At 47.0% G+C, this 25,466-nt stretch overlaps 1 protein-coding gene across 1 annotated transcript; it reads right to left on the bottom strand.

Moving 5' to 3' along the window:
- Positions 1-6,513: 6,513 nt before the first annotated feature.
- Positions 6,514-16,505, bottom strand: LOC136627996 (glutathione S-transferase theta-3-like). Its single transcript, XM_066603555.1, has 5 exons — positions 16,353-16,505; positions 13,238-13,325; positions 10,003-10,153; positions 8,028-8,204; positions 6,514-6,860 (listed from the first exon to the last, which is right to left on the bottom strand). The coding sequence occupies exons 1-5, from the start codon at positions 16,465-16,467 to the stop codon at positions 6,663-6,665; spliced, it is 729 nt and encodes a 242-aa protein (XP_066459652.1). The 5' UTR covers positions 16,468-16,505; the 3' UTR covers positions 6,514-6,662.
- Positions 16,506-25,466: the final 8,961 nt, after the last annotated feature.

The raw sequence follows: 25,466 nt of genomic DNA, 5'->3' as shown, positions 1-25,466 counted from the left end.
ATGCCTTCCCTGTCTTTCAATTGGCCAGAAAAGCGCGCTAACGTCTCAGAGAGGAAACCGAAAGTAACCGGAACACCGCGTGGTGCTCGTTAAGAGTAACGAGCATCCCGAACACCCTAATATTCGCACGAATATCAAGCTCGGACGAGTACGTTCGCTCATCTCTAATCATGATGGGTCCTGTTAGTCCAGCATCAATCTTCATCACTTCTATCAATTTTTGAAAGGATCAGTTACAAGGATTGATTTTTTTTTCTCTTTCAGTCAATAGTAGGAGATGGATTGAAAGAAAATGTATGCAAAGTGGTGTTGATTTGTGTAATAGAGCAGGGGCAAATGTAGAGTTTTTAGGTATTAGTGTACCTTGACGCCACCGGAAGCTAGTGGTTTGACAGGAGGAACGTCTCTGTCACACCCCCAGCTCCCGATCGAGTGAAGGTACCAAGGTCCTCACTGCACACTGCACGTTGCTTAATGGCTGGCAGCCATTCTTAGCCTCACAGTTACTTTGGTTCTTAGGCGTACATTATGAGCTGTCAATGCTGGCATGTAACCACAGCTACATGGTACCATTAACATGTTATAATGTACATCTAAGAACCAAAGTAACCGTGAGGCTGCGGCCCAGCAATAAGCAGTGTGCAGCGATAACTGTACGCATACCGGCCGTTCCCAGCTCCCAGGTGGCCCCCGCCTCATTGCTCCATTAGCCGATGTTGTCGCTGGGCCGGCATGTGTCGTCCGCTCAGCACTCGCAATTAGGTCCGTTGCAGTGAGAGCAGGGCAGCCAGCGCTAGTGTCAGCTGTCTCGCGCCTCTCTGATTCCTTCCGAACGGTGCCACACGGTGATGAGCGCTCACCGCTCGAAAGGCACAGGCACTCCGCAGCTGGCCTCACATTTCTTCTTGGCGGCGCCTCGGTGCTCATGAGCACTCACCGCTCCTAAGGCACTGGGGCTCAGCAGAGGGCCGCCAATGGGGCAGCAGGAGCGGGGAGCAGGGGCCCGCGGACGCTACACCAGGACCGCCGAGCACAGCGGTGCCGACAACAGAACAGCTGCTGCCTGATGAGGGGCACAAACGGAACAGCAGGAGCGCCGAGCACTGGGAATGACCTGGGAGGCGGGACACAACAGTTACACTGGCCTGGCAGGACCTGTAGGCAAGCCTTATTTTGCAGCCAATATGCTGCAGGGGGCGTCACCCCCCCTGTCAGTCTTGACTCCACCAGGACTTCCTGGTGGAGTCAAGATACACTAATACTGAGTTTTTAAAGGAGGGGTTTCCAAAGAGAGACAATACATGCAGTGTGCTAGTCCGCCACGGTATTTATTTATTTTTGTTTAACATTGAACCTTGCCCATAACCCTGCTCAACTGCTCAATCCACTTTAAGGGCTTATTCAGACATCCCTTTTTTGCCTGGGTTTTCACGCCTGGCTGATATATGGTGTCCCACTCTGCAGGGGGAGGAGGCTGGAAGGGCAGGGAGCAGTGCACTAAGCTCCCACCCCCTCTCCGCCCCTCAACACTATTTACTATTTCCAGAACTTAGGTCCACCCCCATCCCACCAGCTCCTATAGTTTACCTATCTTGATGATGAGTTCCAATGCAGGTGTGAAACCTTGATTTTGTTTCAAGCTTAAGAACAGGTGCCATTAAGTTTGTGGCCCTCCTCCTGCACAGTTTTTACTGTATGCATCCTGTGCTTCTCTGTACCTAAAACTTTACTTCAGGAGATCTTCTATTATGTACATCATATTCAGGGTGCTAAGAAGTTGACCATAACTATGTCTCAGGGTTCTGTTATCTCCAGTAGTACTATAGAGGCGAAGGAGTGGTGGTGTGCACTGCTCTCTTCATGTGGGGACACCCAGAACCCCTATTATGATAAGTGCGTGTCCCAGTCAGACATTTATCAACTATCCTGTGAAGAAGGCTTTTTTGTGGACAACTCCTTTAACTCCTCTCCAGCCCTTGTAAAACTGCATCTGTATAAGGCTGGATTCAGACGAACGTATATTGGCTGGGTTTTCACACCCGGCCGATATACGTTGTCCCTCTCTGCAGGGGGGGGGGGGGGGAGCCTGGAAGAGCCAGGAGCAGTGGTCTGAGCTCCCGCCCCTCTGCACTATTTGCAATGGGGAGAGGCGGGACAGGGGTGGGGCTAATTCTCAGAACTTAGCTCCCCCCCCCCGTCCCACCTCCTTTCATTGCAAATAGGGCAGAGGGGTGGAGAGGAGGCAGAGAGGGGGCGGGAGCTCAGTTCCTGCTCCTGGCTCTTCCATCCTCCCCCTCGAATTGAGGACACCGTATATCGGCTCGGTTTTCACCCTTATACTACAAAATGTGTGTTCCCACTTGGTGGAAAGTCTGTCTGCTCCAGATCAAGACCTGCAGTTTGGTGTGGTTCCAGAGCAGAATTCACCCCTTCAAATGAAGAGGTGAACGCTGCTGCAGATGTGCATCAAAAATCTGCCATGTGGGAATGTGGTGAGCCTGTTAAAGGGGTTGTCTCGAGGAAGCAGTGAATTTTTTTTTTGCCCAGTCCCCCTAATTAAGCAAACATTACTAAGCTCCCCTGTAAATGACTTTTCTAGCTGGTTTGTACTTACAGTTCCAGCGTTTCAGCAACTTATAAAAATTTTCCCAAGATGGCCGCCGGCTCTTTTCCCATCGCTTGCTGTAGCCCGACGTGCGCGCTCCCGAGACGCTACCAGCTGTGTCTCCCTGACAACCAGACGCCCCGTGGCCGCCGACCGGACCCCGGGATTGAACGCGGCCGACCACGGTACACAGTCACCCACCGCCAGGCAGCAGGTAACCGGCGCAGCCCCCCCCCCCCCCCCCCCATCACAGCGGCAGCCCCCCCCCCCCCCCCCCCCCGGAACAGCGGCAGCCCCCCCGGCCCATCACTTACCTGGGCGGCAGGACGGCGGGACAGCTGGGCGGCTTCTCGGGACAGCTGAGCGGCTCTGCACCTTCCTCTAACAGAGGATGGTACAGAATGGCCGCTCCAGCGCGCTCCCGAGCAGTGACAGCTCGTCTGCGCATGCGCAGAAGAGCTGTAGCGGGGAGCACACTAAAGCGGCTCGTGCTGAAAGGAGAAGACCGGACTGCGCAAGCGCGTCTAAAAAAGCAAGCTGCCAGCGAATTTAGACGGAACCATGGAGACGAGGACGCTAGCAACGGAGCAGGTAAGTGAATAACTTCTGTATGGCTCATATTTAATGCACGATGTATATTACAAAGTGCATTAATATGGCCATACAGAAGTGTATAACCCCACTTGATTTCGCGAGACAACCCCTTTAATGAGGCCAAAAGGAGTTGTGGTGAACAACTATGTAAAAATATATACAAATGATCATGTTGGTGACTGCCAAGAATCATACACAGGGCCAAGGGATAAACTATATACAAACTTTCTTGTTACCTGTAACGGCAGGCAATTAAAGGGGTTGTAGTTGTCAGTTCATGACGCCACCGTTGCATACACAGACATTCACGCTCGGTGCATTAATGACACTGGACAAGTGTATAGTACCTTGCGTCCTCCGGAACAGGGGGAGGCCTGCTAAAACTTTACTAGTGACTTTTCCATTAAATACAGTGGACTTCAGTATGCAGAGTTTACAGTGCAGGAAAACTTGGTACATATTCAGCGATTACTTGACATGAAAGTCAATGGCCACAGAATGGCTATAATGATCACCCCGCTCTCATAGACTTCAGTACACGTGGGTGTCAGTTACGGGGGTACCACTATATGGTGATCTATACTCCAGACGGCCGCACAGGAATAATCAATAAATCTCAGTATTGGGGTGTATTCCCACGAACGTATATCGGCCCGGTTTTCACGCCGAGCCGATATACTGTACGTTGTCCTCATGTGCAGGGGGGGAATTGAAGAGCTAGGAGCTGGAACTGAGCTCCCGCCCCCTCTCCACCCCTTTGCACTATTTGCAATGAAGAGAGGTGGGGCAGAGGCGGGGCTAAGTTCTGAGAATTAGCCCCACCCCCACCCCCCTTCTCCCCATTGCAAATAGTGCAGAGGAGCAGAGAGGGGGCGGGAGCTCAGTTCCTTCTCCTGGCTCTTCTATCCTCCCCCCCTCCTGCACACGAGGACAACATATATCGGCTCGGCGTGAAAACCGAGCCGATATACGTTCATGGGAATGCACCCTCATCTTCAGAGGTTCAGTAGACTTCTGCACTATTATATAACTGTACACACTTGTCACTGGCAAGGGTAATTACTTACTATGGCTCTCTTGTCGTGGGACTTTATGGGGAAACCATTTAGGCTCACTTCCATGCACTGCACATACTGTCCGGCGGTCTCTCCTTTTCCTCCATCTTCAGCTGCACAAGGGCTGATGGTGCCCTCATGCGCCTCTGTGGTAGCAAACCCTCAGGTGTTAGATGGGCGCTCCTCAAAAGCCTGAAGATGGACTTGCAACTTCCTACTGGATCCCAATCAGTCATACTTATAGATTCATGCACACCACGTCACATGACATAGCAAGATAGGTACACTTAACATGCAACCAAACTCACAGCAATGATTTTAGTATAATTAACCCTTCAGACATTGCAGCTGTGCAAGACACATACAGAAAATTAGACATGACAGCTTTGCACAGAGCATCTACATAAGACAAACATGTACGACAATATGGAGGGGTCCAGAATGATGTTCTGGGCCACTAGAGGAGCATCATCTAAAGACTCACGCACAGGCATGTGTCTTGTGTCATACATGCTTAGTCTTTTTCCGCACATGTAAAAAAGGCAGGTGTGTGTGGCCCAATAGAAATCAATGGGCTTTTAGCAACATATTAAGGCTCATTTACACTGGATGAGTGTCGGGCAAACGATGCCCGGCACACGTCCTTGTGTCTCTGCACTCCTGCAGGGGAGCTAGCAGGGCTGGCTCGCTCACAAAGTGGCCAGCAGGGGGGCGGGGAAGTGCAGGAGATTTCTCTCCTCTCGCTCCCCCGCCCCTCTCCATTGAGATACACAGCAGCTGTTCGCTATTGAAGAGTGGCTGTTTAAGGTGCATGATGAGCGATCATCTTCATTGCTGATCGTTTATGCAGCATGAACGATCAGCGATGAAGCTGATCGCTCAGTTTAAACAGCCGCTGTGTTATCTCAATGGAGAGGGGCGGGGAAGCAAGAGAAGAGAAATCTCCTGCACTGCCCTGCTTCCCCTGCTGGCGGCTCTGTGACCCAGCCTGCTCTGCTAGCTTCCATGCAGGAGCTTAGGAGCATGGAGACACAGAGACGAGTGTCGGGCATCATTTACCGACACTCGTCCAGTGTAAATGGGCCTTTAGGCTTGCAACAAATGTAGGCAACATACTCCCATGTGAGTGAGCCCTAAGGGCTACCACCCACTTGTGTTTTTTTTAACGCAAATCTCAACAGGACTTTCTAGTGTTAAAAACGCATAGCACAAAATCGCAAAGCACAAACTTGCGATGCGTTTTGACATTATGTCACAGGGCATGTTCATTTACATGTGGCAGGCACTCCCTGAGTTAATGTATTTAGCCGAATGAGTTCCACATGTTTCTTGTGAAGTTGTGCAGTTTTCAGGGTGCGTTCACACGAACGTATATCGGCTCGGTTTTCACGCCGAGCCGATATACGTTGTCCTCATGTGCAGGGGGAAGGGGGGCTTTTAGGCTGGAAGAGCCCAGAAGAAGAAACTCAGCTCCCGCCCCCTCTCCACCATTTGCAATGGGGAGAGGCGGAACGGGGGCGGGGCTAATTACCGGAACTTAGCCCCGCCCCTGTTCCACCTCCTCTCATTGCAAATAGTGCAGAGGGGCGGAGAGGAGGCAGAGAGGGGGCGGGAGCTGAGTTTCTGCTCCTGGGCTCTTCCAGCCTAACGTCCTCATGTGCGTGTAAGTGAATGCACGAGGCATAAGCATGAGGGTGCATTCACACGAACGTATATCGGCTCGGTTTCCACGCCGAGCCGATATACGTTGTCCTCATGTGCAGGGGGGGGGGGGGGGGGGGGTGTTAGGCTGGAACATGAGGACAACGTATATCGGCTCGGCGTGGAAACCGAGCCGATATACGTTCGTGTGAATGCACCCTCATGCTTATGCCTCGTGCATTCACTTACCCCCCCCCCCCGACTTCTATAGAGACATTTGGGGTGAAACTATGCACAAAAGTAGAGCTTGCTGTATTTCCCTGTACATGTGAATGAACCTATTGAAATCAACGGCTTCTATTCTTTGCCTATTGCATATGCAGATACTGTGTGTAAGAGCCCCAAGTATTTACGAAACAGGCAGAGGCACCAAAGACTGTTTCTTGACACTACTGGCAAATCTTGGCACGTGCTCCACCTGGTCTCTGCACTAGAGATGCTGCAGTCAAAGAAGCAATAAGATAGTCTTGGGCAGTTGTGGTATAGAACAGGTCCAACTCACAGGTACTCACAACATCACAGATAAGAAAGGCGGAAAACCCCAAACATGAAAGCCTATACATTGTTTAAAAACTTTTAATAAATGCTGACCACTTCTGCAATATCACCATGTACTGAGATCACACTGATGGTTATGGCATATTTATTATACAAAGCATTTTTTCACAAGAGATTGGAAAGTAGCTTGTAACTTTTGGAATGACTTATCAGCGACTGAAATATTCTACTGTGGCCTTAAACCTCTCCTTCATCTCTGGCGAAACTTGTTTATCCGTCTTCCTGAAATTAGCTATTCCGTCCAGTGCTTCTTTGAATAGCTCTACTCCAACTGCCTCCTTCACTCTTTGCTTCCAAGCTGCCAACTTGGGATAGTCCTCAAAGACATGAAGGCCAGATACACACGTCTGGGGGGAGGGGGGGGAAGAAAAAGAAAAAGATGAGTTGAGTAATGTCCATACTGCTCTTTTCAGATTCTATAGGCTGGAGCAGAGAGGGGGGGGGGGGGGGGAAACTCTGCTAAGCTCCCTCTCCAACTGCTGACAACCTGAGGGATCAGGACTTTAGCACACTAGCCCCTACCCCCTCTTTTTGCCAGCAAGGGGCGGAGAGGGGGAAACGGAGTTTAGCAGAGCTGCTGCTAAACTCCCTCCCACCTAACTTTTCCGGCAGCTCCCATAGCAACAGTCTACTTGAAAAGAGGTACTGGTGTTACGTGACAACACTAATAGGACTATTCACTATAGTTTACATCTGCCTGTTCTTTTTCCACCGCGTGTGACCGAGCTGGGACACCTTCCACCATTGTTGGGGAGCGATCACAGAGCCACCCGTGACAACCACCTTAAGAACACTGTGGTCTCACCCACAATGGCTGGCTTCCGCTCGGGGGCTGCAGTAGGTGGTATGAGTCAAAGTAACATCCAAATAAATGCAAGGACCCAAGATTCCAGCAGAAAATTGCCCAGCAAGTCACATGACTGGCCAGCTTGCCTACTTCCATTCATCCACTGAAAAGTGACAGGCGTTCACCCAGCCATCGACATAAGAACAACAAGGATCAGATTAGGCCACCTTCCACTGTCCAAGTTCTGATGCTCACACATTTGGCTGGTGGCCAGGTGTCAGTCTGTGGCTACATAGCCCAATCTACAGCAAGCTATGCAATATGTTCTGATGTCCATCATTACCAGCAATAGCTTACCTTTCAAAAGTCTGTGCTACAGTAGCTCTTCTGAGAGCAGACCAGCTAGCCTTTGCACCAGTAGCACATCATGGATGCCTTGGGTGCCCATAACTCTTGCCAGTTGTCCTTCCAAAGACTAGTTTGGTAAGAACCAAGCACTGGATACAAAAATAACCAGCCATTTTGGAGATGTGCTGACACCCAGTTATCTAGTCCTTGTCAAGGTTACTTAGACCCTTTAGTTTTTCTTTCAACCCAACTTCAAGTAGTGATGGCCTCTTCCTGCCCAATAAATCCCACCCCTTGATGGATGCAGTTGTTACAACCTAATGTTATTCATGTCACCCATTAGTGGCTTTAATATCATGGTTGATCAGTATTTGCTCACCTGTGAGATATCGGCCAGAGCTACTACGTCAGCAATAGAGACCTCATCGCCAACAAGGAATGGTTTGTCCTGCAGAAATACATCTTGTATGGCTGTCGAAATGGTCTTAAACTCACACAGAGCAGCATTTAGCTTCTCAGGGTTTACCTCATGCCCAGTGACATATGGAGTCATGGCCTAGAGAAAAAGCAAGAGATAACTAGTTATGTGATGGATTGGCCATATGCATGGATTTCTCTAACACACGTGCCTTACTAACTGCAGCCCGTCTAAATGCACCATATATTTTAATGCTGTACAGTAGTGAAGGTTTTATTCAACACCATTTGCATGTACTAAACTTTGCAGATTTGACATTGAGATTCTGATGTTAAAAGGGGTTCTATCATTAGTAGGGGGCACGCGGTGGGAGGAGAAAGGGGTGAATAAGCAATACTAACCTATTCCTTCACCTTCTTACTACATCTTCTCCTGTCTCCTGCAGTTTCCCCAGGTCACTGCACCTTCAGTTGTCCGATTCTTCTTCTTCCAGCAACGAAGCATCCATTATCTGCAGTCTCCTTCCTGCAGGGCAATGTACACCACGTCACAAGTAATGTAGCATTACTGTCAGGCAGTGAACCTTATGTCACTAGTGACGTGACCTGCCGGAAGAAGGTAGAGAAGGATGGATCCAGCTGACTGGAGGTGAGGTGACCCGGGGGACTGGAGAAGATCAGCGAGAAGAAAATCTGGCAAGGAGATTCACAGGGGAGGAATAGGCAAGTATTGATTTTTCTTCAATTACAAAACCCCTGTAAGTGATGTGTTCATCAAATCTAACTATGTAATATAGGACTATAAATAAAGATTTATATCCCTCATGGTGTTACTGTAACTTTTTGCTCAAGTATTCTGATGTTTTGAAGAAAAGCCTATGGAGAAAGATATCCCAATATGTAACCATTCATATTTTACTAACCAACACCCCCCCCTCATATTGGCATTTTCTTAATCTTGGGCTAAAACAGTGTTGGTCAGAAGTCTTTAGCAAGTCTGCCCAGAGTATATAGCAGTTTTTATATTTCGCTAGAGTGCTAGCTTAAATTGCACTAAAAGAGAGGAAGCACATACATGTTGTGCACAGGTTGTTAAATGGGAGTCAATGTCGAAAATGCACAAGTATGAAAATGTGGCTTGAGAGTGTAGATTGCCAGTAGGACTTCCAAAATACAAAGGTACACATTATTTTGTTGCAAGATACTGGTGTGAAGTAAAGCAAGAGGTGGTGTGTAGAAGAGGGTCTGACTGGATGTGCCAAAATAAAAATTAGTTTCTGCTACCGTGGTAAGTTGAACACTAGACCAGGCAGAACATGTGCCAAAGGGGTTGTCAGAGTTCCGGACACCCTCTCGTTATCAGATCCCCATGGTATAAAATAAATGCACAGTTACTCACCTCTACCTGCTCCCCCATCTGTCCCCCGCAACCAGCTCCATTCTCCCTGTGATGTCACTCTGCATGCCGAGCCCGCCTACCAACAAGCTGGAGCAGCCAGTGACAGTGATCAACGATTATGGCTGAGCACTGTCATTGGCTGCTGTCACAGATGTCTGTAAACAGACAGTGGAGGTTAGAGCAGGTGGCGCATGAACAAGGGAGAACTGCTGATTTGTTTTATACCATGGGAACCAGGTGACAGGGGTTTCCACTAACTTAAGAAATCCCCTTTAAGACAGTAATTCTCCTCCAACAGCGTTTTGGTTGTTAGTGGCTTTATCCCGGTCAGTTGCAGCATACATTAGTCTCGGCTTCCCCCTCCTTAATCTTCTTAGTAGTTCCAGGACACTGGACAAACACCCCACCCCTACAAACCAAGTATGAATGCTTTCTCTGGATGTATTGATGGAATACTTGAGACTTCATTTACATTGTTGCATGGGGAGAAGGGAAGGGGGGGGGGGGAAGCACATCCCACTTTAAAAGACATGTTTACCTTGAGCCAAAACAGCTTGGTAGTACCTGAACGAGCAGTAGTGAGGTGCCAAGCAAGGTACTCATCTACACGCGCCCGTTTCTGGAGGTCTGATGGGTACCAATGATCAGGGGTCTTAAACTTTCTAATGAGATAAAAGATGATTGCATAGCTGGGGAAAGAAAAAAGTATATATTTACACGTAGAATAAGATGCAAGACTTTCTGTAGCAGTTAGAAGTACAAGCCGGAAGGACAAGACTTGAAAACTAATCTCACCCACTGGTATGTATTTAATAGATTTTTGTCTGCCCCCAAGTAAAATTCATTGTGGCACTGCAACAGGTCTGTTTGTCAGGGGTGATGCTAGCAACAGGTATTCAGAGCTTAAGCCCTGAATCTTTAGCCCCATGCATTGGATCATCTGGGGTCAAGTGCCAATGAGAACACTGGAATGGGTCTCCAGCACTAGGATGTCATTGCATCATGTTAGCAGCTGCAGGGATCTCCTTCACTACAGCACTAAAGAGGCGGAGGCTGAGCTCCATTTGGCATGGGAAGGGGGGTAGGTATTATAACATATATTATATATTTTGTAGCAGGGCAATGTCCAACTGGCCTGCAGAGGGTGCTAGATAGGCAGTCTGGTAGCTAGAGAGAGGAAAGGTAAAGGTTAACACCTGATGGGTGTAGCAGGAAGTGGCTATAAAAGAGCCAGTTCCTGCCAGAGACAGACGCTGGTTGAGAGAGCCAGAGAGGCGGTGAAGGGAGCTGCATCAGGAACTTGGAGCCTGAGGTCCAGTTGGATCTGTCACCCGGTCTGATGTAGGAAGATGCCCTCCAGGTGCCCCAGGAGGGGTTAGTGACAGCGCCCTGTTGGTTGTGAACCCCAAGCAATGGACTGTGTATGATTTGTGTCATATGCTGTGAATAAATGCTGAAGGAGCCAGAGTTAAAGAAATCTTCTGTTGCTGGAGCATATTTGCGTGCAATGTGCGCCACTTCCTAACCATGTGGATGGCGATCCAGAGGCAAGTGAACCTTGACTTGTCACAAATTTTATACATCTCTATCACAACTGGTTTCTGCAAGTGTGCAGGAAAGTATTTTTTCCATAGCATGCTATGGATGGCATTTGCTGCAGATCCATAGTGTGGACACCCACTGCAGATTCCACAGCAAAAATCCATCTGTGTGCAGGCGGCACTATTAAGTGTGGTCACTACTACCAAGGGGGAATCTATACCAATTGAGGGCACCATTTTGCTGCGTTACACAAAACGATTCACTTGTTCAAACTATTGAAAGAATAACCGTTCAGTTTAAATGCAAGCCAACGTCTGAAGGACAAGCACGATTCTAGTTTACTCCTCAGTTTTAGCCAGCTCGTTTAAGCGCTGATCGTTCAGTCTAAAACACGCTACCCGAGCGCGAACAAGCTGGTAATGACGTCCAGCTCACACTGGCAAACAAGAATCGTGGGTTTACTTAGCTGACAGGGTTATCTAGGCAGCTCTTGTGAGGTACAGAAGATAGCACAGTGAACCATGGTGCCGTATATTGTGCCTGTGGGGGAACTTTTTGAGTTAATCATATTTATGACACTTCTGAGCTATAGTATTTTAAGACATCATGCCACATTAACAGGAGCAGAAACAGGCACAGAATTGGAGGTAGCAGCAGGATGGAGAGTTTGTACAAGTTGGGAAAATGTTGATGGGGTACTGAAAAAGCAAGAAGTCAAAGAGATCTCATGTTGCGAACATTACAGAGACAAGTCATGGCTGGAAGAAAGTCATCATGGAGGTCTGGGCCAGAAAGCAGAGAGGGGAACGTGAAGGACTTCAGGCTAAGGCATGTCACCTGATTACTTGATAGAGTAGTACTGCAGCCACTTACAGTGGCATATACCAGTTGTATACACATGGTGGCAATATTGGCCTTTAAGGCAAGAGACTCCAATAATCTGTCTTCTTCTAGTCATGTTTGAGTTTTAGTAACTATATAGAGCATGCGACATTGTGTCCACACTATCCCAATCGGAGAAGGCATTTATTATGTACGCCTACAATCATTGTTGCACTATCTTGCAGACATCCCAACACCGATTTATGTATCCCAATGTCCCAAATTCAGCAGAGCAGTTCCAAAGTTTGGAGGCTATAGCAGGAGGCATGTGGTGCCATTATAACTTTTGAACACTAGCACTATGGGAGAGTTAGTGACAGGCTCATTGGGTTGTAGTAGGCTGAGGATAGTGTGGAGAGGGGAGTCATGGCTGAGTGCAGTCTTTATGGCGGTCTGGGACTTACTAGAGAAGTGAAGAAAAAAAGTATACTAGTTCTGTTAGGGGTTCCCCAAGAGGCACCACTGCTGAGCGTGTACAAAGAAGGCCAGGCTGTGCATTTGCTATTGTTAGTGTTGGATTCTGTGTTGCCCTTCAGCATAATCCCACATGTACTAACGAGAAGCGATCTCTACAGAACACAAAGAGTCAACCTATTAGGCATAACGAGAAGGACCCGATCATCAACTGCTTGAGCAAACAAGCTGGTGACGTCCCCACCAGCTCCTGCAGCCTGTTTAGACTGCGCAGTTCTTGTGGAGAATCGTTCACGTCTCGTTCACCATTCCTAGCTGAAATACTAATTGATTAGTGTATAAACTGCATGAACTGGCAGGGTTTGTATGGCGGCTAAACAAAACAAACGAGATCCTCACGATTCTTGTTCAGTCGTTGGCTTGATTTTAAACTGAACAAGTAGCGTGAATAATAATTCCACCTAAATGCACCATTAGTGGTCAGTTTGGAAAAGAAATCCCACTGTGGGCTGCATTCCCACAAACGTATATCGGCTCTGTTTTCACGCCGAGCTGATATACGTCATCCTCATGTGCGGGAGGGGGGGGGGGGGGGGGGGAAATGGAAGAGCCAGGAGCAGGAACTGAGCTCCCGCTCCCTCTGCACTATTTGCAATAGGGAGAGGTGGAACGGGGCAGGGCTAATTCCTGGACATTGGCCCCGCCCCGCCTCTCCATTGCAAATAGTGCAGAGGGGCGGAGATGAGGCAGAGAGGGGGCGGGAGCTCAGTTCCCGCTCCTGGCTCTTCCACCCCCCCCCCCCTCCCTGCACATGAGGACGACGTATATCGGCTTGGCGTGAAAACCGAGCAGATATACGTTCGTGGGAATGCAGCCTGAAATAGAGTGGGCCATATTCAGATCACACATTCCCTTCAGAGTATTAGATTCTTTACCTCTCCCCCATTGTGAAGTCTCCATCCTTGAGAGCTGGTACCTTACGAGATGGATTCAACTTGCCAAAGTGTTCAGTTAAGTGTTCTCCTAAAGAAAGAGGAAAAATATTATCTGCAATCATGAACATTACCAGAAATACCACCCTGAAGGGTCACCGTGTGCAAGAAGAAGAAAAGCAAAAAACCCAAACTTTATTTGGAAGTCTAAATAATTACAATATTTGACAATATGTAGAAAGACAGTAAAACTGCAAAATAAACAATTAATCAAACACTGAGCAGCGAAAGGCAACAAAAGAAATGGGTAATACAGATAGCGCCATTATGTAGAGAGCTATGCAGCTGTATCAGGTAAGGTGCATTAACACTTCAAAGATGATTGCTCAAAAGATGGCTTTTGCATAAACTACTTGGTACTAATAATGCCTATTAGTACCATCCACTGTTCTGATTACATTCCCTTTGATCTTGTGCAGATAGAGGGGGGGGGGGGCTGACAGCTGAAACAATGTAGTCAGCTGTTGTCAGCTCTTCCCTGGCAGAACACAGTGTGGTCCGTCTTATCAGCTGTTCTGCTGAATGATGGCTTTCAAAACAGAGAAAACAGAGTAGTTCGGCAAAAAACTGAAAGATAGGCACGTTTAAGCCTGGTTTAGACAACGATTCTGGCTCATGAGATGTCTTTTGAGCATTAATCGTTGTGTACATTTACACGGCAAGGTGATCGCTCAAACGCTAAGCGATCACTTTGCGCTCCAAGCGGGGTATGCAGAACACAAGCGGGGCCAATAGCTGTAGAACAGCTGAGCGCTCCAAGCGGGGTATGCAGAATACAGCTGGACCGCTGTGTTCTTCATACCCCGGCTGTATTCAGAGTGGGATACAGCTGAAATAGTATCAGCTGTATTCCGCTGTGAATTCTTAATAAGGCTGATTGTTCTCTTTCAGCATGGATCGTTGTCTTTCAGCATGCTGAAAGACAGCGATCAGCAACTGCTAAACGAAAACTGCACGATGTCAGTACAGTTACACACAACGACTATCGCTCAAAAGACTGCTTTGAGCGAGAATAGTTCTGTCTAAATGGACCTCTAGACAGTCTCAGTATGTGAAAGTGCAAATTGTTGTCTTCAATATGTACTACATTTTAGGATTCAGAGGGCACATGGAGTAAATATGGCAAGACTTGCTATAGCTGGTCACATGCAGCCTAATGAATCCGAGTAGAATACCCTCATATAGCGCTCATACAGACGTGACACATGATAAGCATTTATATAGTGCTGATAGATCTGCCAGAATCCACAGGTGTGAAAGCATCCTAATCTAGGCTGTGGCATGGGATGTATGTACATAGTCATGTCAGATGTAACATCTTTACTTGTCACAGAAGGTCATCTAAATGTAGAGGATTCTGTCATTGTATCAGCTCAGCATCAAACTTTGCATCTATTCTGAACCCCTGTTAATATCTAGAATAAGGCATTCACAGGAACAATAGTCTGAGGTTCATCCTGCTGTGGTTCAGGTAGCATGAATACAATGACAGAATGCCTTTAAGTATAGATAACCTTCTGTGACAAGTTGACATCGGTTCCCTCTGTATGACTATAGGCCCATTTACACAGGACGAGAGTCTGGCAAACGATGCCCGACACTCGTCCCTGTGTCTCCGCGTTCCTGCACGGGAGCTAGCAGAACTGGCTCACACGATGCGGCCAGCAGTGGGGCGGGGCAGTGAAAGACTTCTCTCCTCTCGCTCCCCCGCCCCTCTTTATTGAGATACACAGCGGACGTACGCTACTGAACGGCCGCTGTTTAAATTGCACGATGAGCTCATCGTTTATACAGCAAAAAAAAAGTTGAGCAATGAAGCTCATCGCGCAGTTTAAACAGCGGCTGTTCAGTAGTGAAAGGCTGCTGTGTAATCTTAATGGAGGGGGGCAGGGGAGCGAGAGGAGAGAAATCTCCTGCAATGCCCCGCCCCCTGCTGGCTGCTCCGTAACCCAGCCCTGCTAGCTCCCGTGCAGGAGACACAGGGACGAGTGTCAGGCATAGTTTGCCCGACACTCGCCCTGTGTAAATGGACCTTATGTGTAAACCCCATGCCACAGTCTACATTATTAGGCAGTTTTCACATCTGGGGATTGGGCTTTTTCCTGCTCCCTGAACAGAGAAAGGCAGGGGAATCCCTACAGCCAAACGTTTGTCTACGGACACAATTGGACTACGCCAGGCATAACCCATTGACTATAATGGAGTCCATTCGCTTTTAGTCCAGCTAGCTGACTTTTGGTCTCTGCATGCAGCACTTTTTCGTCCAGTATTTTCAGCCGCACCTGTGATGGAGCCTCGGGCTGGAGGTCCTGACGCAGATGTAGGATTCTGATGGGCACAATCTCCTAGAGCTCATTTACACAGGGTTTATTTCTCTCCCCCCCCAACCTTTGTATTACATCACAGTGCTGTGCCAGGCAGTATGGGCATCCACACTATGGCCACAGGACTGGAAAAGTTCTGGGGGAAATATTGCAATAGACTTCCACTCCTGGGCAGGAAATCACATTTTGCCATAGCATGCTATGGGCTGGATTTGCTGCTAGAATCCAGCTCGGGATTTTGCAGTGGAAATCCGCTTGTGTGCAGGACGCCTAAAACTTTATAAAAAAAAAACAAACAACAAACAATGAGGCCATGGAATGCGTGCGAAACTTCATTTAAAAAAAAAAAAGGATACATTGTGAGCCTAATAGATAGGCTCACCGCAGATAGTCACAGCAAATCACAGCATGCAGAGATTTCAATTCCACAAGCAGAGAAGCTTTAGTAAATGGAATCTACAGTACACGTTCCCACCCAAAGTAAATAAGAGCTGGGGAGGTGCTGGTGGCAGGGAAGCTGGAATAGAAAGGGTTAATAGCCATTTAAATCAGGACAAGGGTGATTCCCCACCCATCTAACTGCCCAAATACAGATACAAAGTACCCTCATTCACTGCATATGAGCAGGTATATGTTGCAATCTACTCGTTAGCGATGCCAGCTGACATACTCCGACCACAGGACCCCCTCTGCCTCCTCCCCTTATACAGGAGCCCATCCCCCGCCGGACTGACCTTTGGCTAGCTGCACCACATTGTTCTTAAAAGGGATCTTGCTGGCTTTGGCGAAGAAGTATACACCGCGGCAGGGCGAAGAGATCGGGTCTAGGAAGAGCTCCACCTCCGGCATGGTGCTGAAGCTGAGTACTGCTGCGGGGACTCCGGGAAGAGCCGCGGACTTTGTAGGAGCTAGCCCCGCCCCCGCGCGGAGCCACGCCCCCTGGCTGCTCTGCACTATTCGGGTCTTTGCTCCGCTTGCTGTTATTGCTGCGCCCTTATTACTCAGCAGATTAGTGAGCCGCCCAGTGTCCACTAACCTCTATTGTACAAGCTTCTGGAAGGTTCCTCGTGTGGAGCAGCACATAGTTCAGGGCAAGAACACAGCAGGCTACATTGTGGTCCTACAAGTCCTGGATGTTGGGCCGAATTCACACGAGCGTACACGTATTTGCACGCACATGAGAGTAGCATGAACGTTGCCTTTTTGTGCGCACATCTACGTGTTTTGCTGCACTGTTTTAGCGTGCGAGGCATGTGCATTTGCGAGCGTCAAAAAAAAAAATTCATGAAACGGCTAATTAGTCTAATGAGTTCCAGATGTGTTATTTTACCTGCGCAATTACGCAGTGTCTCACGCATCTCCTAGCATATTTTACACACATTTGCGCATCCGCCCCTCCCCATTGACTTCTATGGAAATTTTTGGTGTGCAAATGTGCAGGAAAATAGCGCATACTGCGTTTTTTGTTTATTTTTGCGCTCCCAAAATACGTAGGAAAATGTGCGGTGAATAAACACATTGAAATAAATGGGTTCTATTCACTTCGTATTGTGCATGCAAATGTTACGCCTCCAAATACACCTACCATGTTTACCCGAAAATAGGTCCTGCCCCGATAACAAGACCTATCGGGTTTTCAAGGGAGGCTTGAAATATAAGGCCTCCCCAGAAAATAGGACCTATCCTGGGTGCCCCACTTAAAAAAAAAAAACTCACATGGCTGGCGGTGGCAGCGGCAGCGGCGATGCCCCGTCGGCAGCGGTGTTATGGTGGTGTCCTCCATCTTACAGCTGCCTTCTGATGACGACGGGGCTTTGAATACCCCGCCTCCAGCAAAGCAAGTGCTGTGATTGGCAAATCGAGCGCGGGCAGCCAATCGCAGCTGGTGCCCAATGAGCCAATCACAGCCATTCAGTGAATGACATCATTGAATGGCTGTCATTGGCTCATCGAGCGCCGGCTATGATTGGCTGCCAGCGCTCGATTAGCTAATCACAGCGCTCGCTTTGCTGGAGGCGGGGTATGTAAAGCCCCGTCGCCAGTAGAAGGCATCTGTAAGACCAGGAGGACGCCGCGCCACCGCTGGAAACAATCGGGACACCGCGGACCAGGTAAGTAAAAGCCCCCCCCCCCCCCCCCCGAAAATAAGACACTGTGCCCTTTTTGGGGAAAACATATAAGACAGTGTCTTATTTTCGGGGAAACATGGTATATGAATGTGGCCTTAGGCTGGTTTCACACGGCCCAGAATCTCACGCAAGTTTGGTGTGTCTCACAAAACATACGCGAATATACATGAGCGAGTGACATGCTGTATCCACGTTCCTCAAAACGCAGCGCCCATTGTTTTCAAGGGGACAGTAAAAGACATCGCACACCGTGCGAGCTGCAGGCGAGCGGGATGTGAGGTTCCTATTGAAAACAATGGGAAACACTTGCCGATCCTCTCATGTGCCGGAGGACCGATACTTCACAGAAGGGATGGGGCGGTTTGCCAGAAAAACACCTTGCAAACTGCGTAAAAGTTTCTTGGCCTAAGAGCTCCTTCACCCTGGCGAGGGCGATATCGAGCTCCCCACCATGTGAAACCCGTGGATGTGAGGCGTTTTTACGTGAACATGCATAGTAGGATTTCCTACTGTCAAAGTTGCATCGCATAACACAAAAATCATGTTTTAATGCGATGTGATGCAAGAGAGAGGAAGGCTCCATAGCGAAACATGGGCTACAAAACCTCACGAGCCGCATGCATATCGCCGGATCCACAAGGTTTTTGGGTTGGGATTCTGCATGCTACAAAACATCGCATGTGTGAAGGAACCTATAGGAAAGCACGGGCTTCACATACATGTGATTTGTAGCAACGTGACCTTGTCGCCCGTGTGAAGGCGGCCTAAATCAGAGAAATCTTTCATTGGGTACATGCAGCTTACCTCCTGTTTAATTGCTATATAATTATACCTGGTTTGTCCTGGAATGACCCCTATAAGCCCAGCTGCACGGAAAAGGGGGACGTATTACCTGCAGTTGCTCTTCTCTGCCGCCATTCCAGTCTCCCAGTTTTGGACGCCGTTTTTGACAATCTAAACGTCCATTTACACGGGACGAATGTTGGGCAAACAATGCCTGACACTCGTCCCTGTGTTTCCTCGCTCCTGCATGGGAGCTAGTATCGCTAACTCACTCACAAAGCTGCCAGCAGGAGGGCAGTGCAGTGCAGGAGATTTCTCTCCTCTTGCTCCCCCGCCCCCCTCCATTGAGATAACAAGGCGGCCGCTCCCTACTGAACGGCCGCTGTTTAAACTGAACGATGAGCTCACCGCCAGGTAGATAGATATATTACTATTATAACAATGAATAAAGTGCTTGGATGTCACGGACAGATTAGTAGCAATGGGATTGTTACCACCCGCCACATGTTCTCTAATCCTAACTTTATGTTTAGCCCACATATTGCACCAAACACACAGTTCACATAATCAAATAAAATCACATGGCTCACGTTACAATTAACCCCTTAAGGACCAGACACTTTTTAGGGATTTTGCCCATGTGGTGGCTTAACTGCTCTATTTTTTTCAGCTACGAAAATTATTTTTGCTGCATTTTTTGTGACATATAGGGCTATTTTTTTATATCTTTTTCGCAGACTTTTTTTTTTCTCCTTTTTTTTTTAATTTCATTTTATTGGGGGTAAAAAGTTAAAAAAATGTTTATTTTTTTTAACATTTACAGTTTTTTTTAATTACTTTATTTCAGCACAAATAAACTATGGGAATGGGTTTGGCATTTTGTTTCGGACATTACAGGGCGTATACCAAAACGACTGTTTTGGTTTATGTTGACTTTGAGTTATTTTCTTTTTTATGTATATATTGGTCCTGGTGTATTATGCTGGCACCAGTAGTTAGGGGTAGCGACATAGTACACTACTTTTGACATTTGTTAACGCCCCAAGCTTATGATTGGCTGGGGGCATGTTTAATCCCCCCGCTTCCCCTCCTGGTCGGGGAGGAGAGCGGGACCGTCGGTGGTGGAAAGTCCTATCCTGCACGCCGAGGACAGCGGCAACACGGGTAGCAGCAACAACACAATCATCGGTGTCAGGAGGAGGACAGCCGGCAGCGGCAGGAGGAGGAGACCCAGTGACAGCACCAGGAAGACAGGCAGCGCCAGGAGGAGGAGAGCCTAGGCCAGTGGCGGGTGGACAAAACACAGCAGCGGCGGCGGCAGCAGGTGGACAGGCACAGGTGGAATGAGTTGAGCCAGTGGCACCAGGTGACCGACAGGCAGCGGACACAAGACAGACACAGGTCCTAGAAGCAGCGTCCGTCTGTATTTGGGCCTGCTATGGAGGGTTAGGGTTAGTTTTCCAGTTAGTTACATATAAGCCTAACTTGAAAACAAGCCCTAACCCTCCAGACTAGGCCCAATTGCAGACTGCCGATGCAGGTAGCACTTTTCAGAATTCTGCCAATCGGAAGCTAGGCGCGTGACAGGAGCGTTACTCCATCCAACTCCTGTCAAACCTCTAGCTTCTGGAGGCGTCAAGGTACACAAGTATCGTATATATTTTTATTTTATTCTGTCATTTTGTTTTACTTATTTATGTAATTTTTTTTACCATCTCTGTTGATGACGTCATACAAGACCTCTGGGGAACATTCACGTTTGTTTTTCTTTATTTCACACTTTTCCACTATAGCTGGAGCATCCATAGGAGCCCCAGTTACAGGAAAAACATCTCCTGTAGTGCCAATAGTCACTGGCAGAGCTGATCAGGGTCTGCTAAAACCCTGCAGCTCTGCTGTAACAGGGGACTCCGATGGTCACGTGAACCCCAACTCGCATAGTGGAAAAAAGACTTCCACTTTCACGTCTTGATTGTAGAAGCAGGGGCGTGCTGTATTTTTACTTTTGGCCGGTAGATGAAAAAGCTTTAGATTTTTTTGCAAAAGAACAAATCTTCCATATACACATTGATGAAATCCTGTGGTAGATAGCCAATTATGTTTATCCTTCTCTGAAGAAGTGCCTATATGTGGAAACAGGGACATCACACTGATTGAGCAGGAAAAAAAATCTAAAGACCATGATAGGATGAAATCACTAAATTTGGAGGAGACAGACCAGACCTCTGACCAAAATCCTGTCAACAAGGGGCATTCCTAAAATATGTGAATGGGACGATTCTTTTAATAGTTATTTTTACTTAATGATGTTGTGGAGAGATTTTACAGGGAAAGATCAAGATTTGCAAATGTACAAAACTATGTAAAGTAATTAACACAAGGCGGTTGCAAATGGATCTGGATAAGGTGAGGGCTTGGGCAGAAAAGTGGCAAAAATGTATGTCATCATTACACACTAAATGGGAAACCACTGGGCGAAACTGACATGAAAAAGGACTTGGGAACTTTACTTAACTAAATATAACTGAAGCAACAAGTCAGGAAATAGGATGATGGGGTGCAATAAAAGAGGTCTAGGGACACATGACGAGAACATTGGTCTTCTTTTCAAGTCACTGTCAGACCACACATGGAATTTTGTGGACAGTTTTGGGCACCGGTACTAAAGAAGCAAATATCAGAGCTTGAGCGGGTACAAAGGCGGGCAACTAAAATAATAAATGGAATGAGCGGACTACAATACCCAGAGAGGTTATCAAAATTGAGATTATTCACTTTAGAAAAAAGACAGCTGAGGAGCGACCTAATAACTATGTATATCTGGGGACAATACAGAGATCTCTTCCATCATCTATTTATACCCAGGACTGTGACTGTAACCAGAGGGCATCCTCTACGTCTAGAGGAAAGAAGGTTTCTACACCAACATAGAAGGGGGTTCTTTACTGAAGAGCAGTGAGACTATGGAACTCTCTGCTTGAGGACGTGGTGATGGCGAACTCACTAAAAGAGCACAAGAGAGGCCTGGATGTCTTTCTTCAGTGGAATAATATTACATGTTATAGTCACCAATTACTTCAGATGCGCTGGTGATCTGGGGATTATTCCGAATGCCATACTTGGAGGTGGGAAGGAATTTTTCCTTACAATGAGGAAAATTGCCTTCTACCTCGTTTTATTTTTTTGCTACTATGTCCCGCAGAAGCAAGTGCAGTTATGCACTTCTGTATGGCCATATTAATGCACTTTGTAATACACATCGTGCATTAAATATTGGCCATACAGAAGTTATATACTTACCCCCTCCCGGTGCTGGCGTCCCCGTCTCCATGGCGACGACCAAACTTCTGCTCTGGTTGCCTGAACAGTCGCGCTTGCGCAGAGAGGAATCCTCATCTGGATGGTCCGGGCTCACAAGCTGCGTCCTGGCTACTCCCCCTTCTCAGCGTCATCGCGTAGCTCCGCCCCGTCACGTGGTGCCGATCAGCCAATGAGGTGGCTGGAATCGGCAGTGGAGCACAGACAGCAGAAGAACATCCACGGTGCACCATGGCAGAAGACCCGCGGTGCATCGTGGGAGAAGACCAGCGGTGCACCTTGGGAAATGACGGCGGCCATCTTGGAAGAAGAATTGTATAACTTCATAAAACTGCTTCATGGTGAGTAGAAACGCTCTATACAAATGATTTACATGGATAGTTTGTGATGTTTGCTGAACATGGGGGAGGGACTAAGCTGTGAAAAAATTTTCATTTTGGCCACGGGACAACCCCTTTAAGGCATCAACACATGTAAATTAGTAGGGAAGCAATACTATTGTGAAAGAACCTTACATCCTGCTTCTTGCACTCTACTGGTGATAGAAGTCTTATGAGTGTGGTGCTGAAGTACAAAGAATGAAGACAGGCATTCAGGCTGCAGAAATTAGAGAAAACACCTGAGGGTGTGGCAGGAAGTAATATAAAAGTATAAGTTCCTGCCACACTCAGGGGGAAATTGGCTGAAGGCCAGAGAGAGACCTGGACTGGAGTCTAAATTGTGTTCTGGGTGAATCGTCAGTGAGGAAATCCTTGGGAAATCTGTGTGAGAGCTGCTACTACTACTACTCCCACTACTGCTACAGCTATCAACACGGCTGCTGTGACTACTAATTGTTTAAAGGACATTGCGTTGCTGTTTGCTGAAGACAAACAGTTGCTTTATTATTTTCGTCCGTGTGAATAAACCAGTGTGATTGGACTGTTACCATTTGCCAGGTGTTCAATATGCAGGAATCCAGGTATCGTGAAAAAACCTTGCTTTTATTCCAATACTTTTGTGCTCATAAAAGACAGAGTACGCGTTTCGGTTCACAGAACCTTGCTCACCTCAAACTGACATACTTTACACAGACCTTTAAAAAGCTTAACGTATAATTGATAAATTAAAAACACATGCACTTAACCCCTTCATTGATTACTTCACATTGATTAGTATAGTCTGTTCCTCCTGCAAGAACCGACACATGACTATTTACATATAAAGAATACATAGTGGGACAGCATAAATGATTGAATATAATGACAAGTATGTTGAAAACTACAATAAATTAATTGCAGTTTCAAAGAATCTACAGCAACTTGCTTATTAATTCATATATATATTACAAATAGTTTGTTTAGTAACGTATCCAATAGTGCATAGATGATATATTTATTATGGGATAAAGTAACATTTATGGATCATCATATCAAAATAAAGGCTTATCGTAACAGGCTAAAGCAGTTTATTTGTGAACTGAACCTTTTGCTACATGTATTATAACATATAAATATCTGTTTATTTATTTATTTATATGTTATAATATATGTTAAGCTTTTTAAAGGTCTGTGTAAAGTATGTCAGTTTGAGGTGAGCAAGGTTCTGTGAACCGAAACGCGTACTCTGTCTTTTATGAGCACAAAAGTATTGGAATAAAAGCAAGGTTTTTTCACGATACCTGGATTCCTGCATATTGAATATATGTTTCAAGTCAAAGCCAAAGTAGCCGGATGGCAACGTGAAGGTATGTGAGTACACCTGCTTACGGAACTAAAGCTGCAGCACAAGAAAACAAGGTGGGACAATTTACTTTTTTGCTTCACATTTGCCAGGTGGTTAATCCCCAAAGTGCTATATGCATTTGTATTGTGTAAATACGAGTTTTATTGTCATCGGAAAATGTCATCCACAGATCCCTTTTGCAGTTGCAAACAAAGGTGGGGTATGTTTGAGAACAGTAACCTGTATAGACCTGCAAGAGCATGTTGAATGGCACCAGGTCACAAGCAGAGTTATTCAAAGCATGTCTATCCATATTTGTAACCTGCAGTAGGAGTCAGTGAGGACAAAAAATTATGAAATTGTAAAATTTGACATGCCATAAGGAAGCACGGCTCAGTTACTTTAGCCAGAAGATGGCCAGATATACAATCTCCATCCACAATAAAACCTTGGGCTCTAAACCTATTATTGTGAATGCAACTCTGGAATGGGCGTCCTCCCAGGGGATGGTTGTGGCAATATATGAGAAATTGGGAATACACAGGATGCGACCTTCAATTTTGGGCCAATAGTCGGATGCATTTTCACCTCTGATAGGGTAAGGTCAGTGACCCACAGTAGAACTGTTGAGGGGGGCGTGAGGAGAATTTCTTCCACTGAGGCCCACTGTTTATTAATCCCATATCTAGAATGGAACGGAAATAGAAAGTGAAATGTCATTTGGAAAGGCCTGAAAAAAGTCTAATATACGGGAAAGGATATTCATTTTTTAAAAGAGCACATCTGTCAACTCAAGTGAAGGTATTTCAAAGTGTCCCTAAACCAGAAGAATAAAAAAACACTAGACAGATCTGATACCAGAGTTGCTGTTAGTTACATTCAGGGCCTCCAAGTTTTGATAATTGACTTTAAAATTGGAGGGATCAGCATACGCATGCAATTCTGACATTAATTCGGGAGAGAGACACTAGGAGATAGAAGTTAAAAAAAGCAGGCTGTCTACATAAGCGGCCACCTTATATGTAACAGCTCCTGTGGATATGCGCTTTATATCTGGATTGGATCATAGCCGGCAGAGAAAGGGTTCTAAGCAAAGGATAAGTATTGAAGGCGATAGCGGGCAACTCTGACGCATGACGTTAGAAATCAAGATCAGAGAGGACAAAAGACCATCAGAGGGGTGCAAGATCACAGCAGAGGGGTGCGAGTATAAACTGGACATCCAGCAAATCATATTAACCCCTGAACCCACATGTTTCAGAGCTTCAAACATAAAATGGCAATTAGCACAATGAAACTCCTTGTTGACATCAGTCATTAACAAGAACATGGGCGTGTTGGTTGTAAGGGTGCATTCCCACAAACGTATATCGGCTCGGTTTTCACGCCAAGCCGATATACGTTGTCCTCATGTGCAGGGGGGGGGGACGATGGAAGAGCCAGGAGCAGGAACTGAGCTCCTGCCCCCTCTCTGCCTCCTCTCCGCCCCTCTGCACTATTTGCAGTGGGGAGAGGCGGGGCGGGGGCGGGGCTAAGTTCTGCTAATTAGCCCCGCCCCCACCTCTCACCATTGCAAATAGTGCAGAGGGGCGGAGAGGAGGCAAAGAGGAAGCGGGAGCTCAGTTCCTGCTCCTGGCTCTTCCATCCTCCCCCCCTGCACACAAGAACAACGTATATCGGCTCGGCGTGAAAACCGAGCCGATATACGTTCGTGGTAATGCAGCCTAAGTGCCGGATAAATAAAATGAATCTCTCTGATGATCCCATGCCTACCTGGACTGCATGAATCCCATCTGGTCCTTATGAATGACATCCATTAGTAAAGGAGACCGTCTCGTTGCCAAGAGCTTGGTGAACATTCAAGAGAGGCATATATTATAATTCTGTCAATTCCAATCACAATAGTACCGATGT

The sequence above is a fragment of the Eleutherodactylus coqui genome, chromosome 5, assembly GCF_035609145.1.
Source record: "Eleutherodactylus coqui strain aEleCoq1 chromosome 5, aEleCoq1.hap1, whole genome shotgun sequence".
Taxonomy (NCBI): Eukaryota; Metazoa; Chordata; class Amphibia; order Anura; family Eleutherodactylidae; genus Eleutherodactylus; species Eleutherodactylus coqui.
This window is presented reverse-complemented; position numbering and strand designations above follow the sequence as displayed.

Excerpts from the sequence above, each read along its gene's own strand:
- LOC136627996 (XM_066603555.1), bottom strand. The coding sequence starts at position 16,467 with ATGCCGGAGGTGGAGCTCTTCCTAGACCCGATCTCTTCGCCCTGCCGC. Across the intron at positions 10,154-13,237 it reads GACTTCACAATGGGGGAGAG|CTATGCAATCATCTTTTATC; the intron begins GTAAAGAATCTA and ends TTCTTTCCCCAG. Across the intron at positions 8,205-10,002 it reads CCAAGCTGTTTTGGCTCAAG|GCCATGACTCCATATGTCAC; the intron begins GTAAACATGTCT and ends CTTTTTCTCTAG.